This window comes from Bos indicus x Bos taurus, chromosome 29, assembly GCF_003369695.1.
Source record: "Bos indicus x Bos taurus breed Angus x Brahman F1 hybrid chromosome 29, Bos_hybrid_MaternalHap_v2.0, whole genome shotgun sequence".
NCBI lineage: Eukaryota > Metazoa > Chordata > Mammalia > Artiodactyla > Bovidae > Bos > Bos indicus x Bos taurus.
The window spans coordinates 23,188,778-23,211,246 of NC_040104.1; the positions used below are offsets into that span (position 1 = coordinate 23,188,778).

General features: G+C 40.8%; 1 protein-coding gene across 1 annotated transcript; it reads left to right on the forward strand.

The window, feature by feature from the left end:
- The first annotated feature begins 7,585 nt into the window (after positions 1–7,585).
- LOC113886015 (olfactory receptor 8B12-like) lies at positions 7,586–8,527 on the forward strand. Its single transcript, XM_027531961.1, has one exon. The coding sequence runs from the start codon at positions 7,586–7,588 to the stop codon at positions 8,525–8,527; it is 942 nt and encodes a 313-aa protein (XP_027387762.1).
- The last annotated feature ends 13,942 nt before the right edge of the window (positions 8,528–22,469 follow it).

Genomic DNA, 22,469 nt, shown 5'->3' on the forward strand with positions numbered 1-22,469 from the left:
ACCTTCACGCTCAACTTTCACTGGGGCAGAGCTGCCACAGGCAAAAAGTCTTGTGTCTATGCATGCAGGGTCACTTTGGTCATGTCCGACTCTTTGCAACCCTGTAGACTGTGTCCTGCCAGGCTTCTCTGTCAGGGAGTGGGTTCTCCAGACAAGAATATTGGAGCGTATTGGCCAATACTGGTTGCCATACCATTCTAGAGCACTATATTTCCTGCAGCCCTAGCCGCCAGTGCCCCTGAGTACCTGGTGCTGCCAGACCGCCTGCGACCCAAGCAGCTGCATCACCTCCACACCTGGCCCTCACAGCGGCAAACCCAAGTCCTCCAGGGCAGACTCAGGAGCAAACCCCAGTGGATGACCCACATGTCTATGGGGCATTCAGGTGGAGATGTGCGGTGGGTAGCTGGTGTTATAGGTGTAAAATCCCAGCTAGAAATATAGATTGGACTTTGAATTCATTCATTGTGAGCAAGTGGATGAGATGGCTCAGAAAAAGTGAGTAGGACAAGAGGAAAGAAGTTGAGGATCTGTTGTCATTAACATTCATGGACAGGTGAATAAGGAACCTTGAAGGAGAATGAAAATAAGTGGGGAGAAGTTGAAGGAAAGGTGGAAAGTTAAAGTGTCTTGAAAATGAAGTTCTCAATGGTATCAAGTAAACAGGACATCAGAATATCCACCTGGTTTAAAATATCTGATGTAATTCATGAACGATACTGTGACACAGACAAATCAGTTTTAACTGTTGCCATGCTGTAGAGAGGGGAACACCAGCAAAGAGAACTTAGCATCTTGGTCAAGGCAGTACAGCCAGGATTAGTTCAAGGCAGAAGACTCAGTACAATTAGATTTGGCTCCTTCCACAGCAACACATCCCTTCTAGATGTGAGCTAGCCACCAGAATAAAGTTGTTGGGAAAAGGCTTTGTAAAGTTCTGAAACACTTTTTAGAGAAAAAGTGTGGCTTTCATTTTCAGTACAGGTCTCATTGGAAAAGACTCTGATGCTGGGAGGGATGGCAGGAGGAGAAGGGGACGACAGAGGATGAGATGGCTGGATGGCATCACTGACTTGATGGACGTGAGTCTGAGTGAATTCAGGGAGTTGGTGATAGACAGGGAGGCCTGGCATGCTGTGATTCTTGGGGTTGCAAAGAGCTGGAGACGATTGAGCAACGGAACTGAACTGAACTGAAAGGTCTATAAATTGCATTTAATCCCTTCAATCTTTGTTTTCTATTTGTCTAATACTTCTGGTTCTAGAAACACTTTTTCTTGTCCATGGAGATGTTTACTGTGTTAAGAATCATCTCCCTGCTCCAGCATATTAAGCCACACACTTTGGACTTGAGATGATGTCAGTTTTTTCCCCTAGTTAATCCCCTTTTTATGTCAGTTCACCTCATAATCTTGATTTATCTTTCATCCTTGGGAAATTGTAGATTTTATAGCATTGCACAGGGAGATTTTCTTTTTAAAATAGTACATTTGTCCTTGAAATGTAAAGCTTAAGATAAAAATTTGTTTTGAAGACCCTTGAGGTGTTACTTGTAACAAAGATGAGCCCTGAGGAAGCTCCATAACCAAATTCTTTCATTATTTCTGTGGTAAGTTTCCTTTTAAAATTTTTAATTGAAGGATAATTGCTTTACAATGCTGTGTTAATTCCTGCTATACAACAACATGAATCAGCCATATGTATACATATATCCCCTCCCAAGGGGCTCCCTCCCACATCCCCCATCGACCCCTCTAGGTCATCACAGAGCACTGAGCTGAGCCCCTCGTGCTCTACAGGAGCCTCCCCCTAGCTGTCTGCTTACACACAGTAGTGTACACATGGCAGTCCTACTCTCTCAGTGTATCCCACCCGCTCCTTCCCTCACTGTTCAAGTCCACACTCTACATCTGCATCTATTCTTTCCCTGCAGATAGGTTCATCAGTACCATTTCTCTAGATTCCATATATACATATGCATTAATATAGTATATATATTTTCTCTTTTTGGCTTACCTCACTCTGTTTGGCAGACTCTAGGTTCACCCACATCACTACAACTGACACAATTTTGTTTCTTTTATAGCTGAGTGATCGGCATCCGGTCCCATCACTTCATGACAAATAGATGGAGAAACAATGCAAACAGTGACAGACTATTTCCTTGAGCTCCGAAAATCACTGAGATGGTGACTGCAGCCTTGAAATTAAAAGACACTTGCTCCTTGGAAGAAAAACTATGACAACCATAGACAGTATATTAAAAAGCAGAGACATGACTTTGCCAAGAAAGGTCCGTCTAGTCAAAGCTATGGTTTTTCCAGTAGTCATGTATAGGTGTCAGAGCTTGAGCATAAAGAAGACTGAGAGGTGAAGGACTGATGCTTCTGAATTGTGGTGTTGTAGAAGACTCTTGAGAGTCCCTCGGACAGCAAGGAGATCAAGCCAGTCAATCCTAAAGGAAATCAACGCTGGGACTACTGGGTCATAGGATAGTTTTATTCCTAGTTTCTTAAGGAATCTCCATAATTTCCTTCATAGTGATTGTATCAATTTCCATATATAGGTTCTCCCAAAGCACCTCAACTTTGAAAATCTCACCTACAGTCACGCATCATCTGACATCATTCAGTAAAAACATCAAAACTAGTGCATCGAGGCTTTAATCTAATGAAAATTTTGACAAGGCAGAAGTTTATGTTCAGAAGTAGAAGACACAATAGACAAAGGCAAACTAAAGAGGACGAACAAATTTGGATATATCCCTGGATTGGGAATCTGATCTATGAGGAGTCAGCCTCAGAACTGGAGAAGCTAGAAGTCAATAGAGAGGAGCACTCGATTACAAGTGGGTGGAAGGTAGGGACAGCCAAAGGGAGTTTTAGTTGAGAGAAAAGCTGCTTCTGACAGACGCTGAGATGAAGTGCTTGATAGAGAACCTTTGCTACCACTAGACTTACAGCCTATGGGAAGATAAGGGCAGAGAATCACAGAAATCTTCTTTCTTGTTTGCTGGACAGTGCAGTTATTCCCAGAATGAATGAAATACGAATACACTATTGAATGAAAGTGAAAAGTGAAAGTGTTAGTTGCACAGTTTTGTCTGACTCTTTGCAACTGCAGGGATTGTAGCCCATTAGGCTCCTCTGTCCATGGGATCACCAGGTGGGAATATTGGAGTGGGTTGCCATTTCCTTCTCCAGGACATTTTCCTGATCCAGGGATTGAACCTGGTTTTCCTGCATTACAGGTGGACTCCTTACTGTCTGAGCCACCTGGAAAGCATATCTTACTCTAAATTATAATAGACAGCTCTTAGTGTTAATTGTTTCTTGACATAATTCTTGTTTTTATTAAAGTCATTTCATATTTATTTGTTACTTTTCCCAAAATTGCCAGATTTCAGAAGTCAGGGACTCTGCTTTAAGAATTCCAGTGACCCTCAAGAAGAGGAAGTTTAATCAGGTGATTATATATAGGGGCTTAAATTTACACAGACCCAGGCATGTGGGCTCTGAGACACATTGTCTCTGTGAGCAACTTACCTTAATAACGAATATCATTATTATGAGAAATAGAATGTATGTGCATGATGTTTTCAATCTTGGCAGCCAGAAAGTGTAAAGGGTCTTTGTCAGGCACAGTAATGGATATTCAAGAAATGGTAATAACAGTCATTTTTCCAATGATTTTTTTCTTAATTATACCAGATAACTGTTTGTTGAGAGAAACTGTCTCTAAAAACCAATGCAATACTTCAACATAATAAAAGCTATATATGACAAACCCAAAGCAAACATTATCGTCAATGGTGAAAAATTGAAAGCATTTCCCCTAAAGTCAGGACCAAGACAAAGGTGCCCACTCTCACCACTACTTTTCAACATAGTTTTGGAAGTTTTGGCCACAGCAATCAGAGCAGAAAAAGAAATGAAAGGAATCCAAATTGGAAAAGAAGAAGTAAAACTCAGTTTGCAGATGACATGATGCTCTACATAGAAAACCCTAAAGACTCCACCAGAAAATTACTAGAGCTAATCAAAGAATATAGTAAAGTTGCAGGATATAAAATCAACACACAGAAATCCTTTGCATTCCTATATACCAATAATGAGAAAATAGAGAAATTAAGGAAACAATTCCATTCACCATTGCAATGAAAAGAAGAAAATACTTAGGAATATATCTACCTAAAGAAACTAAAGACCTATATATAGAAAACTAAAACACTGTTGAAAGAAATCAAAGAGGACACTAATAGATGGAGAAATATACCATGTTCATGTATCGAAAGAATCAATATAGTGAAAATGAGTATACTACCCAAAGCAATCTATAGATTCAATGCAATCCCTATCAAGCTACCAGCAGTATTTTTCACAGAGCTAGAATAAATAATTTCACAATTTGTATGGAAATACAAAAAACCTCGAATAGCCAAAGCAATCTTGAGAAAGAAGAATGGAACTGGAGGAATCAACCTGCCTGACTTCAGGCTCTACTACAAAGCCACAGTCATCAAGACTGTATGGTATTGGCACAAAGACAGAAATATAGATCAATGGAACAAAATAGAAAGCCCAGAGATAAATCCGCACACCTACGGACATCTTATCTTCAACAAAAGAGCAAGAATATACAATAGAGAAAAGACAATCTCTTTAACAAGTGGTGCTAGGAAAATTGGTCAACCACTTGTAAAAGAATGAAACTAGAACACTTTCTAATACCATACGCAAAAAAAACTCAAAATGGATTAAAGATCTAAACATAAGACCAGAAACTATAAATATCTTAGAGGAGAACATAGGCAAAACACTCTCCGACATACATCACAGCAGGATCCTCTATGACCCACCTCCCAGAATATTGGAAACAAAGCAAAAATAAACAAATGGGATCTAATTAAACTTAAAAGCTTCTGCACAACAAAAGAAACTCTAAGCAAGGTGAAAAGACAGCCTTCAGAATGGGAGAAAATAATAGCAAATGAAGCAACTGACAAACAACTAATCTCAAAAATATACAAGCAACTCCTACAGCTCAATTCCAGAAAAATAAACAACCCAATCAAAAAATGGGCCAAAGAACTAAATAGACATTTTTCCAAAGAAGACATACAGATGGCTAACTAACACATGAAAAGATGCTGAACATCACTCATTATCAGAGAAATGCAATTCAAAACCACAATGAGGTACCATTTCATGCCAGTCAGAATGGTTGCGATCCAAAAATCTACAAGCAATAAATGCTGGAGAGGGTGTGGAGAAAAGGGAACCCTATTACACTGTTGGTGGGAATGCAAACTAGTACAGCCACTATGGAGAACAGTGTGGAGATTCCTTAGAAAACTGGAAATAGAACTGCCATATGACCCAGCAATCCCACTGCTGGCCATACACGCTGAGGAAACCAGAATTGAAAGAGACACGTGTACCCCAATGTTCATCGCAGCTCTGTTTATAATAGCCAGGACATGGAAGCAACCTAGATGTCCATCAGCAGATGAATGGATGAGAAAGCCGTGGTACATATACACAATGGAGTATTACTCACTATTAAAAAGAATACATTTGAATCAGTTCTAATGAGGTGGATGACACTGTAGCCTATTATACAGAGTGAAGTAAGCCAGAAAGAAAAACACCAATACAGTATACTAACGCATATATATGGAATTTATAAAGATGGTAATGACAAACCTGTATGCGAGACAACAAAAGAGACACAGATGTATAGAAGTCTTTTGGACTCTGTGGGAGAGGTGGGTGGAGGGGAACTATTTGGGAGAATGGCATTAAAACATGTATAAAGACCCTGATGCTGGGAAAGATTGAGGGCAGGAGGAGAAGGGGACAACAGAGGATGAGATGGTTGGATGGCATCAATGACTCAATGGACATGGGTTTGTGTGAACTCTGGGAGTTGGTGATGGACAGGGAGGCCTGGCCTGCTGCGGTTCATGGGGTCTTGAATAGTTGGACACGACTGAGCTACTGAACTGAAGGGGCATTCAAGAATTTGCCCACAGTGAGGTGTTAGATGTGATTTTACCATGTTTCTCCAACTCTACCCTCTGCAAGAAATGTATACCTTATAACTGGGGATGTTTAAAGGATACTAAACTAGGCCAGATTTAAATGGGTGATGCAAGAAACTTAATGAAAATCAAAGAGAGCTTGTTAAAAATCCTAACTTCCCAGCCCTTGCTTCTCTGTATTATAAAAGAGGCCAGATGTAAGGCTCTCCGAACTCTAGTCTTGATGGCATTCTTTTGAAAAATAATTTGATTTCAATCAACAGAGAGCCCCCCTCAGACATGTACACAATTCTTGTACATATGTATTTCTGATTTGAGGTTTTGGCCTGTTATCATTAAAAATAATCTTTAGTTTCAAAAAAAATATCATAAAAAAATGAAGAAACAACAACAACAAAAAAATAAAAACCAAAGCAAGTAATATCAAGGGTATAAACAAACATTTCTATCCCTGGGAAAGTAATCTCTCAGGAAATGGTCTTGAGGGAGTCTCTGAATAATGAAGTCACTGAGATCTACAATCCTAATAAAACTCCCCATTCTCCTGTTATCCACTAGTCAGGAAAAGGCACAGCCTCCTTCCTTGTAGCTGGAGGGGTTTTGAGTAAACCAATAATCGGAAACATGCTCTTCATAGCAGAATGAGATACAAGATAAATCAGAGATTCTGATTCTTAAGACCAGATTGTAAGGAGAGAGTTCTGAGCTCAAAGCAGCTATCTTCAATTCACTATGGTCATTTTCTTTCCCAGGACAATTGTGGACAAGAGACAGTGGAGTATGGCCTTACAGCTCTAAACTAAAGGAAGGTGAGTTCGTGATTGGCCCTGGTGAGTCATGCAACATGGTGGTTACCAGTGCAAACTGTAAGAGTCAGACTGCCCAAGTTCACCTTCTGGCAGCTGCTCAGTAGTTTTAGGGCTGAGTTTTGGGTGAGTTACTTAACTCAGCTTTCTCATCTGCAAAATGTGGACAATAGTATTGTCACATAGCTCTTAGTACACAGCCTCACATAGTAGCCACTTAAATAAGTGCTAGCTTGAAACAATTATCATTAAACCTAAAGCCACTAGAGACAGGAGATCCTGGAAAAATATGGGATCTCTTTCTTTGTCAACACTGACCCAGAGGTGGGAGCTCTGAGAAGTCACAGTCTCTCCTGGAGGTCAAGGGAAAGTCCCCATTGTCAAACAGAAGTAGAAGAGACAGGGCACAGAAAATGGACTGACCTAAAGACCTAAAAGACATCTCTTATTTTTGAATGAATTGGAATATGAATATATGTCTGCTTCTTCTAGAAGTGTCAGTGGTCACTCTGGAGGTAAAGTCTAGCCTCTTTATTGTTCACTGGAAGTTTAAGTTACTTAGCTATTAAAGAATATCCATAGCAAAAAGTAAAAACGTTCCCCCCACACGAAATCTCATGTGTCTTGGTGGATTTCATTCTCAAGAATTGGAGGTGGGTACTGGGAGGGTGGTAGTGGTGTTTCTCTCAAAATGGTTCTTTTCTTTCCCCCATGGACTGGGTTTTCTCCAGGGGAGAATGGCAGCTGAGAACTCTTCGGTGACAGAATTCATCCTTGCAGGCTTAACAGACCAGCCAGGACTCCAGATCCCCCTCTTCCTCCTGTTTCTAGGTTTCTATGTGGTCACCGTAGTGGGGAACCTGGGCTTGATAATGCTGATTGGGTTGAACTCGCGCCTGCACACCCCCATGTACTTCTTCCTCTTCAACCTCTCCTTAATAGACTTCTGTTACTCCACTACCATCACTCCCAAAATGCTGATGAGTTTTGTCTCAAGGAAGAACAGCATCTTGCATGCAGAGTGTTTGACTCAACTGTTTTTCTTCTGCTTCTTCGTCATCTCTGAGTCCTTCGTCTTGTCAGCGATGGCATACGACCGCTATGTGGCCATCTGTAAGCCACTGGTATACACAGTCACCATGTCTCCTAAGGTCTGTTTACTGCTTTTGTTGGGTGTGTATGTGATGGGGTTTTCAGGGGCCATGGCCCACACAGGAAGCATAGCAAGTCTGATCTTCTGTGCTGACAACCTCATCAATCATTTCTTGTGTGATATCCCTCCTCTGCTTGAGCTGGCTTGCAACAGCTCTTCTGTGCATGAGCTGGTGGTCTTCATAGTTGTGACCACTGTTATTGGAATGGTCACTGTCACCATCTCCATCTCTTATGCTCTAATCCTTTCCAGCATTCTCCGCATTCACTCCACTGAGGGCAGGTCCAAAGCTTTCAGTACTTGCAGCTCCCACATAATTCTGGTTTTCCTTTTCTTTGGTTCTGGGGCTTTTGTGTATCTCAAACCACCTTCCGTTTTGCCCCTTGACCAAGGGAAAGTGTCGTCCCTGTTCTATACCATTGTGGTGCCCATGTTAAATCCACTGATATATAGTTTGAGGAACAAGGATGTCAAAGCTGCCCTGAGGAAAACCTTGGGGAAAAATAATTTCTTGAGAAAGGAGTAGTATTTGAAGAAGTAGACAAAATGTTTTGTTTATTAGCTTGTGTGTGTTTTCAATGAAAGGTGTAAGTTTCATTTTTTGCCCTCTCTTGTACAGAAAGTTTTAAGTCTTTGTGTCTGGATGTGCAACTAACACTTTCACTTCGGACTTCCCCGGTGGCACTAGTGGTAAAGAACACAACTGCCAATGCAGGAGACATAAGAGATGCGTTAGATCCCCCGGAGGAGGGCATGGCAACCCACTTCAGTATTCCTATTTAAAAAATTAATCTATTTATTTTAATTGGAGGCTAATTACTTTACAATATTATGGTGGGTTTTTGCCATACATTGACATGAATCAGCCACGGGTGTACATGTGTCCCCCCATCTTGATCCCCCCTCCCTCCTCCCTCCCCATCCCATCTCTCTGGGTTGTCCCAGTACACCAACTTTGAGTGCCATGTTTCACGCATTGTACTTGGACTGGTCATCTATTTCACATATGGTAATATACGTGCATCAATGCTATTTTCTCAAATCTTCCCACCCTCACCTTCTAGAGCCCAAAAGTCTGTTCTTTATATCTGTGTCCCTTTTCCTGTCTCACATATAGGGTCATTGTTACCATGTTTCTAAATTCCACATATATGCATTAATATATTGTATTGGTGTTTTTCTTTCTGACTTACTTCATTCTGTATAATAAGCTTCAATTTCATCCACCTCATTAGAACTGACTCAAATGTGCTTTTTTTTAAAAAGGCTGAGTAACACTCCATTGTGTATATGTACCACAGCTTTCTTATCCATTCATCTGCTGATGGATATCCAGGTTGTTTCCATGTCCTAACTATTGTAAACAGTTTTGCAATGAACATTGGGGTACATGTGTCTCTTTCAATTCTGATTTCCTTGGTGTGTATGCCCAGCAGTAGGATTGCTGGGTCATAAGGCAGTTCTATTTCGAGTTTTTTAAGGAATCGCAACACAGTTCTCCGTAGTGGATGTACTAATTTGCATTCCAACCAACAGTGTAAGAGGGTTCCCTTTTCTCCACACCTACTCCAGCATTTATTGTTTGTAGACTTTTTGATAGCATCCATTCTGACTGGTATTAGATGGTACCTCATTGTGGTTTTGATTTGCATTTCTCTGATAATGCCCACTCCAGTATTCTTGCCTAGAGAATCCCATGGACAGAGGAGCCTGCTGGGTTACAGACAATGGGGTTGCAAAGAATTGGACATGACAGAAGTGAGTGAGCACTGAATGTTTGGTTCAGATGTACTTCCCCTGCCCCTTAATTCACCCTGAATCTTATAATATTATTTTATGCATATGCTCTACAATCATAGATCATTTAATCTTGAATGGGTCTTATAAACCATTTAATCTAGTCTCCTCATTTAACAGACTTGGAGACTTGGAAATATTACATATGTTTTCCAGGGCCACAGAACTGGTGCCACAGCTGGGACTGGAATCCAGGCCTTGAATTTCAATCTGCTTCGTTTTCCTCTGTTCCCTTTGTTCTTGCATCGTTTCCTTGTTGCCCTTGCAGATTTCATTTTGAAAGTATGATATATCAGTATATTAAAATCTGACAGTAGTCACAGTTATTTAATAAAAGTTCTCAGTATATAAGTTTTGAATATTACATTTCTTCACAAGAGTAGGAGACAAATGTTCGCTAAACTTGATCCTGGCCAACTGACAACAGAATTGTGTTAAAAATGTGGTGTGTGGGTATCAAGTGTGTAGGTCCAAGATAGCAGGTGAAGCATGGTAACTCCTATGGTTACGTGTAGAAGCTGAGGGACCCAGGCTAGTGAATTAGAACTTCTGTTATTTAAAGGATTATAAAGATGCTTGATTGGAATATTTCCAACATTATTTCAAGACTAAGAGAGTCAGAATTTAGAGTTATTTAAGGGTTAGAAGAGAAGACTCTCAGAGAAGACAATGGCACCCACTCCAGTACTCTTGCCTGGAAAATCCCATGGATGGAGGAGCCTGGAAGGCTGCAGTCCATGGGGTCGCTGAGGGTCGGACACGACTGAGCGACTTCACTTTCACTTTTCACTTTCATGCATTGGAGAAGGAAATGGCAATCCACTCCAGTGTTCTTGCTTGGAGAATCCCAGGGACGTGGGAGCCTGGTGGGCTGCCATCTATGGGGTCACACAGAGGCGGACATGACTGAAGTGACTTAGCAGCAGCAGCAGCAGAGAAGACTCTACACATGAGCATCACCAGATGGTCAACACCGAAATCAGATTGATTATATTCTTTTCAGCCAAAGATGGAGAAGCTCTATACAGTCAGCAAAAACAAGACCGGGAGCTGACTGTGGCTCAGATCATGAACTCCTTATTGCCAATTTCAGACTTAAATTGAAGAAAGTAGGGAAAACCACTAGACTATTCAGGTATGACCTAAATCAAATCCCTTATGATTATACAGTGGAAGTGAGAAATAGATTTAAGGGACTACATATGATAGATAGAGTGCCTAATGAACTATGGACGGAGGTTCATGACATTGTACAGGAGACAGGGATCAATACCATCCCCATGGAAAAGAAATGCAAAAATGCAAAATGGCTGCCTGGGAGGCCTTACAAATAGCTGTGAAAAGAAGAGAAGCAAAACGCAAAGGAGAAAAGGAAAGATATAAGCATCTGAATGCAGAGTTCCAAAGAATAGCATGGAGGGATAAGAAAGCCTTTCTCAGCGATTAGTGCAAAGTAAGAGAGGAAAACAATAGAATGGGAAAGACTAGAGATCTCTTCAAGAAAATTAGAGATACCAAGGGAACATTTCATGCAAAGATGGGCTCGATAAAGGACAGAAATGGTATGGACCTAAAGAAGCAGAAGATATTAAGAAGAGGTGGCAAGACTACACAGAAGAACTGTACAAAAAAGAGCTTCATGATCAAGATAATCACGATGGTGTGATCACTCACCTAGAGACAGACATCCTGGAATGTGACGTCAGTGGGCCTTAGGAAGCATCACTGCGAACAAAGCTAGTGGAGGTGGTGGAATTCCAGTTGAGCTATTCTAAATCCTGAAAGATGATGCTGTGAAAGTGCTGCACTCAATATGGCAGCAAATTTGGAAAACTCAGCAGTGGCCACAGGCCTGGAAAAGGTCAGTTTTCATTCCAATCCCAAAGAAAAGCAATGCCAAAGAATGATCAAACTACCACACAATTGCACTCATCTCACACGCTAGTAACATAATGCTCAAAATTCTCCAAGCCAGGCTTCAGCAGTACGTGAACTGTGAACTTCCAGATGTTGAAGCTGGTTTTAGAAAAGGCAGGGGAACCAGAGATCAAATTGCCAACGTCTGCTGGATCATCAAAAAAGCAAGAGAGTTCCAGAAAAACATCTATTTCTGCTTTATTGACTATGCCAAAGCCTTTGACTATGTGGATCACAATAAACTGTTGAATATTCTGAAAGAGATGGGAATACCAGACCAGCTGATCTGCCTCTTGAGAAATTTGTATGCAGGTCAGGAAGCAACAGTTAGAACTGGACATGGAACAACAGACTGGTTCCAAATAAGAAAGGGAGTACGTCAAGGCTGTATATTGTCACCCTACTTATTTAACTTATATCTAGAGTACATCATGAGAAACGCTGGGCTGGAAGAAACACAAGCTGGAATCAAGATTGCCGGGAGAAATATCAATCACCTCAGATATGCAGATGACACCACCCTTATGGCAGAAAGTGAAGAGGAACTAAAAAGCCTCTTGATGAAAGTGAAAGTGGAGAGTGAAAAAGTTGACTTAAAGTTCAGAAAACTAAGATCATGGCATCTGGTCCCATCACCTCCTGGCAAACATGGGGAAACAGTGGAAACAGTGGCTGACTTAATTTTTCTGGGCTCCAAAATCACTGCAGATGGTGATTGCAGCCATGAAATTAAAAGACGCTTACTCCTTGGAAGGAAAGTTATGACCAACTAGACAGGATATTCAAAAGCAGAAACATTACTTTGGCAACAAATGTCTGTCTAGTCAAGGCTATGGTTTTTCCAGTGGTCATGTATAGATGTGAGTGTTGGGCTGGGAAGAAACCTGAGCGCTGAAGAATTGATACTTTTGATCCGTGGTGTTGGAGAAAACTCTTGCGATCCCTTGGACTGCAAGGAGATCCAACCAGTCCATCCTAAAGGAGATCAGTCCTGGGTGTTCATTGGAAGGACTGAGGCTGAAGCCTAAACTCCAATATGTTTGTCACCTATGTGAAGAGTTGACTCATTGGAAAAGAGCCTGATGTTGGAAGGGATTTGGGACAGGAGGAGAAGGGGACGACAGAGGATGAGATGGCTGGATGGCATCACTGACTCGATGGACATGAGTTTGGGTGAACTCCGGGGGCTGGTGATGGACAGGGGGACCTGGCGTGCTGCAATTCATGGGGTCGCAAAGAGTCGGACATGACTGAGGGACTGAACTGAACTCAACTGAAGGGTTAGTTTGGGTATTTAGCTCTGATGGAAAAGTCTGTGGCTTGGGATAGACTAGAGTCTGTAAGTTGTAAGATAGGAGTAAATAATTTGGGGATTTAGTTAGTTATCATGAAGTACTAAGCAGCTGATTATTAGAAGAGGTCATTTCTAGAGGATTTTAAGGCACTGCAGATTGCACGGATCTTCTCATGCAGTCATATATGGGAAAGAAATAATTCATTTTGACTGTTTTATACACCTAGAACACTGGGTAAAGTGGTATAGAATACATTGGAACACCTTGAGTCTCAATGATTGATTAGAGAAAAGGAAAGTTCTTTGGAAAGGTATTAACATATTAAATGCTGAAGAGACATTTTTAATATGAGCTTTTCTTTGGGAAGTTTCTCTTCCTTTGGGAAAAAGGGAACTTTGAATGTGTGGTTAGTTTGCCCTTTAGATCAAAGTTATAATGCTGAGAGTGCTGGGGGATGGTTTTGCTTTACTCTGTATGCAACAGGGAATGAGAATTGAATTCAGGAGACCTTTTGAGTGTGTGGTTTATGTACCTGGTGAATAAGGTGACTAAGACCCTTTCAAAAGGTACCAGCTGCTAAGTCACTTCAGTCATGTCCGACTCTGTGCAACCCCATAGACGGCAGCCCACCAGGCTCCCCCGTCCCTGGGATTTTCCAGGCAAGAACATTGGAGTGGGTTGCCATTTCCTTCTCCAATGCATGAAAGTGAAAAGTGAAAGTCAAGTCACTCAGTCGTGCCCAACTCTTCGCGACCCCATGGACTGCAGCCCACCAGGCTCCTCCGTCCATGGGATTTTCCAAGCAAGAGTACTGGAGTGGGGTGCCATCACCTTCTCTGAAAAGGTACCAGAGGAATCATCAATTTGTGAGCCTGTAATGGAGTTGGTTGGTAGTAATCTGGTAAGCTCAGTTGATAGTTGTGTGATTTTGAGAACATTACTTAATGTCTTTAAATATTAATTTCTCTGTTTTTAAAAGTGAGATAATGGTCTTGACTTCATGAGGTTTTGATAGAATAAAATGCCAGGCGCTTAATAAATCTTAGTTCCTTTCCTGCTGGAACTCTTTCATCTACTTATCAGTACTTCCTTTGCTTTTTGCATGACCTGTAGCATATCACTTCACCTTTCAAGAACTTCCTTATTCATGAGAAAAATTGAGTGTTTTCTAATTTTCATTTTAAAATTATATTTTGTGTGCATGCTTAGTTGTTCAGTTGAGTCCAACTGTGTGCAAATCCCTGGACTGTAGCCTGCCAGGCTCCTCTGTCCATGAAGTTTTCCAGGCAAGAATACTAAAGTGGGTTGCTATTTCCTCTTAAATATTATTAAAATACAGTAAAAACATTTTGACCAAGTAATTCTTGCACATGGTAAACAAACAACACAAGTGGAGGTTATGCAGTGAAAATATGTCTGTGTCCCCTCTAGTTATTCCATCCCTGAATTCTCTTTAGAAGCAACAGCTGTTGCTATTCCTTATGAATATGTCTATATTCAAACATATATCTTTGTACATTTATATATATAATATACATGTATACATATAGGCAAATGCACTAGACAAGATGCACCACAATGATCTTGTAGACATGTGAGCAACAAATAATCATTGCTGTACACCAGTGAGATTTTGTGAGACTCTTATATAGCAACAGCTAACTGATACACACACTCCACCATTCAGATATCAGGAAATGAGGATCTTATCTGGAGTATAACATTTTTTCCAGTGTGATCATGCTCTGTATGTCATGTTATAAAATACTGTTGGATTTCTCATTATAATGGGAGCATTTGCTTATCAATAAATATTTTTGAATCATACTTTTTCATAGGTTTCATCATGTAAATATGTCATTAAAAATCTTTCTTCTATTGTTAAAAATTAAAATTGTGTCAGGCTCTCCAATGTTTTATTATTATAAATAATGCTATAATTGTTAGTTTGTGTTAAAATTTTGTCTAGATTTCTGATTATTTCCTCAGGAGAGACAATGTAATATTTCTCAGCCATTATAAAGAATGAAATAATGTCATTTGCACCAACATTGATGGACTTAGAGATTATCTTACAAGTGAAGCAAGTAAAATTGAAAGATAAATATCATATGATATCGATTATATGTGGAATCTTAAATACAATACAAATAAATTCACTTACATAAAGGTAGAGACTCAAAGACATAGAAACAAACTTATGGTTACCAAGGGGTAAGATGGGAGGGATAAATTAACCCTAGTGTTCATCGAAGCACTGTTTATAATATCCAGGACATGGAAGAATCTAGATGTCTATCAGCAGATGAATGGATAAGAAAGCTGTGGTACATATACACAATGGAGTATTACTCAGCTATTAAAAAGAATACATTTGAATCAGTTCTAATGAGGTGGATGACACTGGAGCCTATTATCCAGAGTGAAGTAAGCCAGAAAGAAAAACACCAATACAGTATACCAATGCATATATATGGAATTTAGAAAGATGGTAATGATAACCCTGTATGTGAGACAACAAAAGAGACACAGATGTATAGAACAGTCTTTTGGACTCTGTGGGTGAGGGAGAGGGTGGGATGATTTGGGAGAATGGCATGGAAACATGTATAATATCATATAAGAAACTAATTGCCATTCCAGGTTCGATACAGGATGCTTGGGGCTGGTGCACTGGGATGACCCGGAGGGATGGTACGGGGAGGGAGGGTGGGAGGAGGGGTTCAGTATGGGGAACACATCTACACCCGTGGCGGATTCATGTTGATGTGTGGCAGAACCAATAAAATATTGTAAACCAATTAGCCTCCAATTAAAATAAATAAATTTAAATTAAAAACAAAACAAAACTAAAAAAACAAAGTTTGGGATTAGCACACATAAACTCCTATATTTAAATAGATAAATCAGAAGGTCCTACTATATAGCACAGGGAACTGCATTAAAAAAAATTAAAAAAAGTACCGTAATAAGACATAATCAAGATGATTCTGAGAAAGCCATATTTATGGCTTTCCCAGTGACTCAGCAGTAAAGAACCCATCTGCAATGCAGGAGGCACAGGAGATTCGGGTCTAATCCCTGGGTCGGGAAGATCCCCTGGAGAAGGAAATGGCAACTCACACCAGTATTCTTACTTGGAGAATCCTATGACCAGAGGAGCCTGGCAGTCTACAGTCCATAGGTTCACAAAGAGTTGGACAAGACTAAAGCTACTGAGCACACACACAATCTATGTTTATCTATACATCTGTCTGAATTACTTTGTTGTATACGAGAAACTAACACAACATTGTAAATCAACTATACTTAGATAAAAATTAGCAGGAAAAATTTCACTCTTAGAACTGCTTTTGTTGTAGCCCATAAGATTTGGTATGTTGTATTTCCATTCAGTTTATCTCAAGATTTAAAAAAAAATTATTCTTTGACCGACTGGTATTTCAGGAGTATGCTGTTTAATTTCCACATATTTGTGAATTTTCTGGCTTTTCTCATGTTACTGATTTCTAGTTTCATACAAATGTGGATAAAAGAGATGCTTTGCATGATTTCAGTCTTTTAAAATTTCCTAGGGCTTCTTTATGAACTGTCATGTAATATATCCTAGAAAATGTTCTGTGTGTCTTTGACAAGTATTCCACTGCTGTGGGATGGTATATTCTGTCGATGTCTGTTAGGACAATTTAGTCTAAAGCATAGTTCAAGTTTGACATTTCCTTTTTACTTTTTTGTCTGGGTGATCTATCCATTATTGACAGTGGGGTGTCGTAACCATGTGTTCTTTTTGTATTGTTGTCAATGTCTCCCTTCAGATCTGTTAGTATCTGACTAATTGGATGCTTAGATATTTAGTGCATATAATTTATGGTTATTCTATTCCTTTGATGAATTATCCCCTTGTCATTATCTAATGACAATTTTTTGTCCCTTGTGATCATTTTAAATTTGATGCCTACTTTGTCAGATATAACTATGCTACCATTGTCCTTTTTTATTTTGACTTGTATAAACTATCTTTTCCCTTCCTTTCACTTTGACTCCATCAGTTCAGTTCAGTTCATTTCAGTTGCTCAGTCGTGTCCGACTCTTTGAGACCCCATGAATCGCAGCACACCAGGCCTCTCTGTCCATCACCAACTCCCGGAGTTCACTCAGACTCACGTCCATCGAGTCAGTGATGCCATCCAGCCATCTCATCCTCTGTTGTCCCCTTCTCCTCCTGCCCCCAATCCCTCCCAGCATCAGAGTCTTTTCCAATGAGTCCACTCTTCTCATGAGGTGGCCAAAGTACTGGAGTTTCAGCTTTAGCATCATTCCTTCCAAAGAACACCCAGGGCTGATCTCCTTTAGGATGGACTGGTTGGATCTCCTTGCAGTCCAAGGGACTCTCAAGAGTCTTCTCCAACACCACAGTTCAAAAGCATCAATTCTTTGGCATTCAGCTTTCTTCACAGTCCAACTCTCACATCCATACTTGACCACTGGAAAAAACATAGCCTTGACTAGACGGACCTTTGTTGGCTAAGAAATGTCTCTGCTTTTGAATATGCTATCTAGGTTGGTCATAGCTTTCCTTCCAAGGAGTAAGCGTCTTTTAATTTCCTGGCTGCAGTCACCATCTGCAGTGATTTTGGAGCCCCCCAAAATAAAGTCTGACACTGTTTCCACTGTGTCCCCATCTATTTCCCATGAAGTGATGGGGCCAGATGCCATGATCTTCGTTTTCTGAATGTTGAGCTTTAAGCCAACTTTTTCACTCTCCACTTTCACTTTCTTCAAGAGGCTTTTGACTCCATGTGTGTCAGTAAACCTGAAGTGAGTCTCTTACAGGAATCATATAGTTGAGTTTTTTTTTTTTAAATTCATCCAGTTACTCTATGCCTTTGATAGGTGAATTTAATTCATTTATATTAAGAGTAATAGTTGATAGGTAACAACGTACTAATGATATCTTATTGTTTTCTGGCTATTTTGTAGCTCTTTTGTATGTTTTCTCCTCTCTGGCTACTTTCCTTTTTGAATAATTTTCCATATGAGTGTACTTTGACTACCTTCTCTTTATCTTTTGTGTATCTCTTAGGTTTTTTGCTTTGAGTTTACATGAGGCATACATAAAACATTGTATAGATATAACAGTCTATTTTATGCTGACAGCAACTTAATTCAATTGTGTACAAAAACTTTACGCTTTTACTCTCTCCCTGCTGACACAGCTTAGTTCTTTTCATATTGTATATCCATTAGCATATTGTATATCAGTAACATGAAATTACAAGATGCTTGCTTCTTGGAAGGAAAGCTATGACAAACCTAGAAAACATATTAAAAAGGAGAGACATCAGCTTGCTGACAAAGGTCCATATGATCAAAGCTTTGGTTTTTCCAGTAGTCTTGTATGGTTGTGAGAGTTGGACCATAAATAAGGCAGAGTGCTGAAGAACTTATGCTTTCAAACTGTGGTGCTGGAGAAGACTCTTGAGAATCCTGCAGGCTGCAAGGAGATCAAACCAATGAATCCTAAAGGAAATCAACCCTGAACATTCATTGGAAGGACTGATGCTGAAGCTGAAACTCCAATACTTTGGCCACCTGATGAGAAGAGCTGACTCAATGGAAAAGACCCTGATGCTGGGAAAGATTGTAGACAACAGGAGAAAGGAGTGACAGAGGATGAGATGGTTATTGGTATGACTGACTCAATGGACATGAATTTGAACAAACTCAGGGAGATAATGAAGGAGGGGGAAGCCTGGCATGTTGCAGTCCATTGGGTTGTAAAGAGTCAGACACTACTTACAGACTAACAACAATAATCCATTAACAATATTGTAGCTATAGTTATTTTAATAATTTTGTCTTTTAACCTTCATATTAGAGTTTAGTGGCTTGGATACCACCATATTATATCATAGTAGTATTCCAAGTTTGACTATATACTTACATTTAACTTGTGTATTTTCAAACATTTTCATGTTATTAATTAGTTCCATTTCATCAGCTGCGGTTCATGGGGTCGCAAAGAGTTGGACACGACTTAGCGATTGAATTGAACTGAACATCAGCTTGAAGAACGCTTTTTAGCATTTCTTATGAAGCAGGCTTAGTTGTGATGAATTCCTTCATTTATGAGTGTAGCTTCAAATGCAAACCAACCACTACTGGACCCATACACCCAACAACCCCGTTTACTGTGCTCTCAAACTCTGGGCCATTATCCATCTGCCCTAACTAAGCCAAATTCGATTTCTATACAACTGGGGAGAGCCCTTGTGTTCCAGAACCAGCTGAAATTATTCAAACTACCCAATCCTAAACCTGCTTAGTCTGCCCTGCTCATTATTCCATGTGGAAAACACAATAAAGTCTCTTGTCCAGTTACATCCTCTCTTTTTGCTTCCTGACCAAGCCTGTGCTTCTGTGTTTAGCCCTCATGGTATGGCACGCTTTCTTCTGTTGGTAACTGTGAATATAAAAACCATTTTCAAAAAAAGACATTATTTTTCTTTGGAGCAGTTTTTGGCTCAAAGCAAAATTGAAGTGAACATACAGAGATTTCCCACATATGTCTTGCCTCCTCATAAGCATAGCCTCTCCCATTATCAGCATCCCCCATCAGAGTTGCACATTTGTTATGACTTATGAATCCACATTGATACATCATTGCCACCCAAGTCCATAGATGACATTTGGGCACTCTTGGTATTGTGCATTTTGTGGATTTTGACAAATGTATAGTGATATATATATAAACATTTATAGTGACATACAAAGTTGTTTCACTGTCCTAAAAATACTCTTGTGTTCTACCTGTCCATCCTGCCATTCCCCAGAACCTTGGCAACAACTCATCTCTCAGACCTTGGAAGATATATCATCAAAGAAGATATACAGAAGGAGAACAAGATGGCGGAGGAGTAGCTGGACATGGAGTACATCTCGCTTCATGGATACATCAGGAACACACCTTCAGACACATAAGTGCATGCAGAACACCAGCTGACAGTGGACAGGGGTACCTGACCTGTGGAAAAGAATATATAGAACCACGTAAAACTCAGTAGGATGAAGGAACTAGGGGGAAAAACAGGAGTGTTAGTAAGACTGGACCTGCGCTCAGTGGGTGGGGGAACTGAAGCAGGGGTCCCATCTGCACACTGGGGCAATTGTCTGAGTCAGAGGAGAAACATTTAAAGCTGAGAGTGAAACAGCTGATCTGTGGCAGCCTAAATAGAATGAGAATCAGACAGTTCTTGACACAACCATACATACCCTGGACAGGCACGCTGGTCCTCTGGAAGGTGCAGCAGCTGGGATCTGGAGTTTAGGGAGTGTGGAGCAATCCCAGGTTGAGAGGTGCTGTTGACTGCAGAGAGACGGATCGATGGGATGTGAGGGAGGAAATTGTGGTGGGAAATGCCTGTGGAGGAAAGCCAGGCAGCCATGGTAGCAAGGCAATATTGCTGAGTCACATGTAAGGGGTGGAGCCATCACCATAGCCTCTCTTCCCCCACATGCCAGCATTGGCAGCTGAACAATAGAGAGGCTTGCCCATCAAATGCCTGAGGCACTGAACTTCAGAGTAGGACCCCACCAGGGTGCTCCTTTAAGTGCCTGATGCACCAATCTACAGAGTATGACCCCAGTCAGGGGGGCCCCTGTATGTGCCTGATGTGCCAAACAAAAGAAAAGGATCCCAGGGAAGGGAACCCTCTAAGTGCATGAAGGTGGAGCTACAGAGAAAGACTAGCCAAAGAGGCCTTCTGATCGCCAGCTCCAAGAGGCTCGAAAAGACCCTGATAGGGCCATAACCCCTGCAGGGAAGGCACTCTGTGTCCCTGCACACTTGGTGTCGCCAGGGTCCCTCAAAGCCAAACAGCTGCACCACCTTCACGCTCAACTTTCACTGGGGCAGAGCTGCCACAGGCAAAAAAAGTCTTGTGTCTATGCATGCAGGGTCGCTTTGGTCATGTCCGACTCTTTGCGACCCTGTAGACTGTGGCCTGCCAGGCTTCTCTGTCAGGGAGGGGTTTCTCCAGACAAGAATACTGGAGCGTATTGGCCAATACTGGTTGCCATACCCTTCTAGAGCACTATATTTCCTGCAGCCGTATCCACCAGTGCCCCTGAGTACCTAGTGCTGCCAGAACCCCTGCGACCCAAGCAGCTGCATCACCTCCACACCTGGCCCTCACAGCGGCAAACCCAAGTCCTCCAGGGCAGACTCAGGAGCAAACCCCAGTGGACGACCCACATGTAAAGGTGGAAATAAAACCACAATTTAAACCTAGCGGCAGTGTGACTAAGGAAGAAGACCCAAACCTTCCCACCAGCTGTACAAGCTGCAGATTAAATCCACACGGTCAAACAGACAGACTATGCTTATGGAATATATTAAAGGTCATTGAGAGCTCCCACGAAAGAAAACGCACTAGTTCTGATAGCTGTGGACATTGGCGGTAAGAACACACAGGAATAGGACCTGATTATACTCTGAGCTGCCCCCACAGCGGGTCCAGAGATCAGCATGGTTTTGGAGGGCATCCTAGGGAGGTGAGGTGGACTGTGACTCCCAGCGACGGAAAGGACTCTGACAGCAGTGACTCAAGAAAAACATTTATTATTCTTATTTTTTGACTTGTTCTATAGAATCTTTTGGATTTTTTTTTCTTTCTTTTTTTTTTTTTTTTTCTTCCTCCACCCCCTGTTGTAGTTGTTGATTTTGTAGGCAGTATGAAATCCAATTACGCTTTTGAGCTTAAAAATTTTTTTTCTCAGTCATATTTTTTATTGTTGTTGTAAATCTCTGCCTCTACATTGAGTTTTTGCAGTTCTGTGGAGTTTTCCTCTCTTTTTTTTAATTTTAATTTTTAAAACCCATCATTTTTTCTACATTTAGTCCTACTTTTTTTTTCCTTTTCCTACTGTTCTTTTCCCCTTGCAGTTCATCTTTAATATATGTAAATCCTTATTTACCTCTATTTAACTTTGCATATCTAGATAATCTTTCTTTCTTTTCATTTTCACCTTTCCTATCAACATATGTTCTATTTTCATTGCTTTATTCCCAAATTGGCACCTTGCTTTTTTTTTTTTTCAGTTTGTACTTTAGTTCTGTGCCTTATTTAGTTAGTGCTTTATTTTGGTAGATATAAATTTGGTTTCCTTTATTAGCCAGGTCAATCTATTGTACTATATTTTTGTTGGACTGTTTTGATTTTGCTTATGGGTATATATTGGAGAAGGCAATGGCACCCCACTCCAGTACTTTTGCCTGGAGAATCCCATGGACGGAGGAGCCTGGTGGGCTGCAGTCCATGGGGTCGCTAAGAGTCGGACACGACTGAGTGACTTCACTTTCACTTTTTACTTTCATGCACTGGAGGAGGAAATGGCAACCCACTCCAGTGTTCTTGCCTGGAGAATCCCAGTGATGGGGAGCCTGGTGGGCTGCCATCT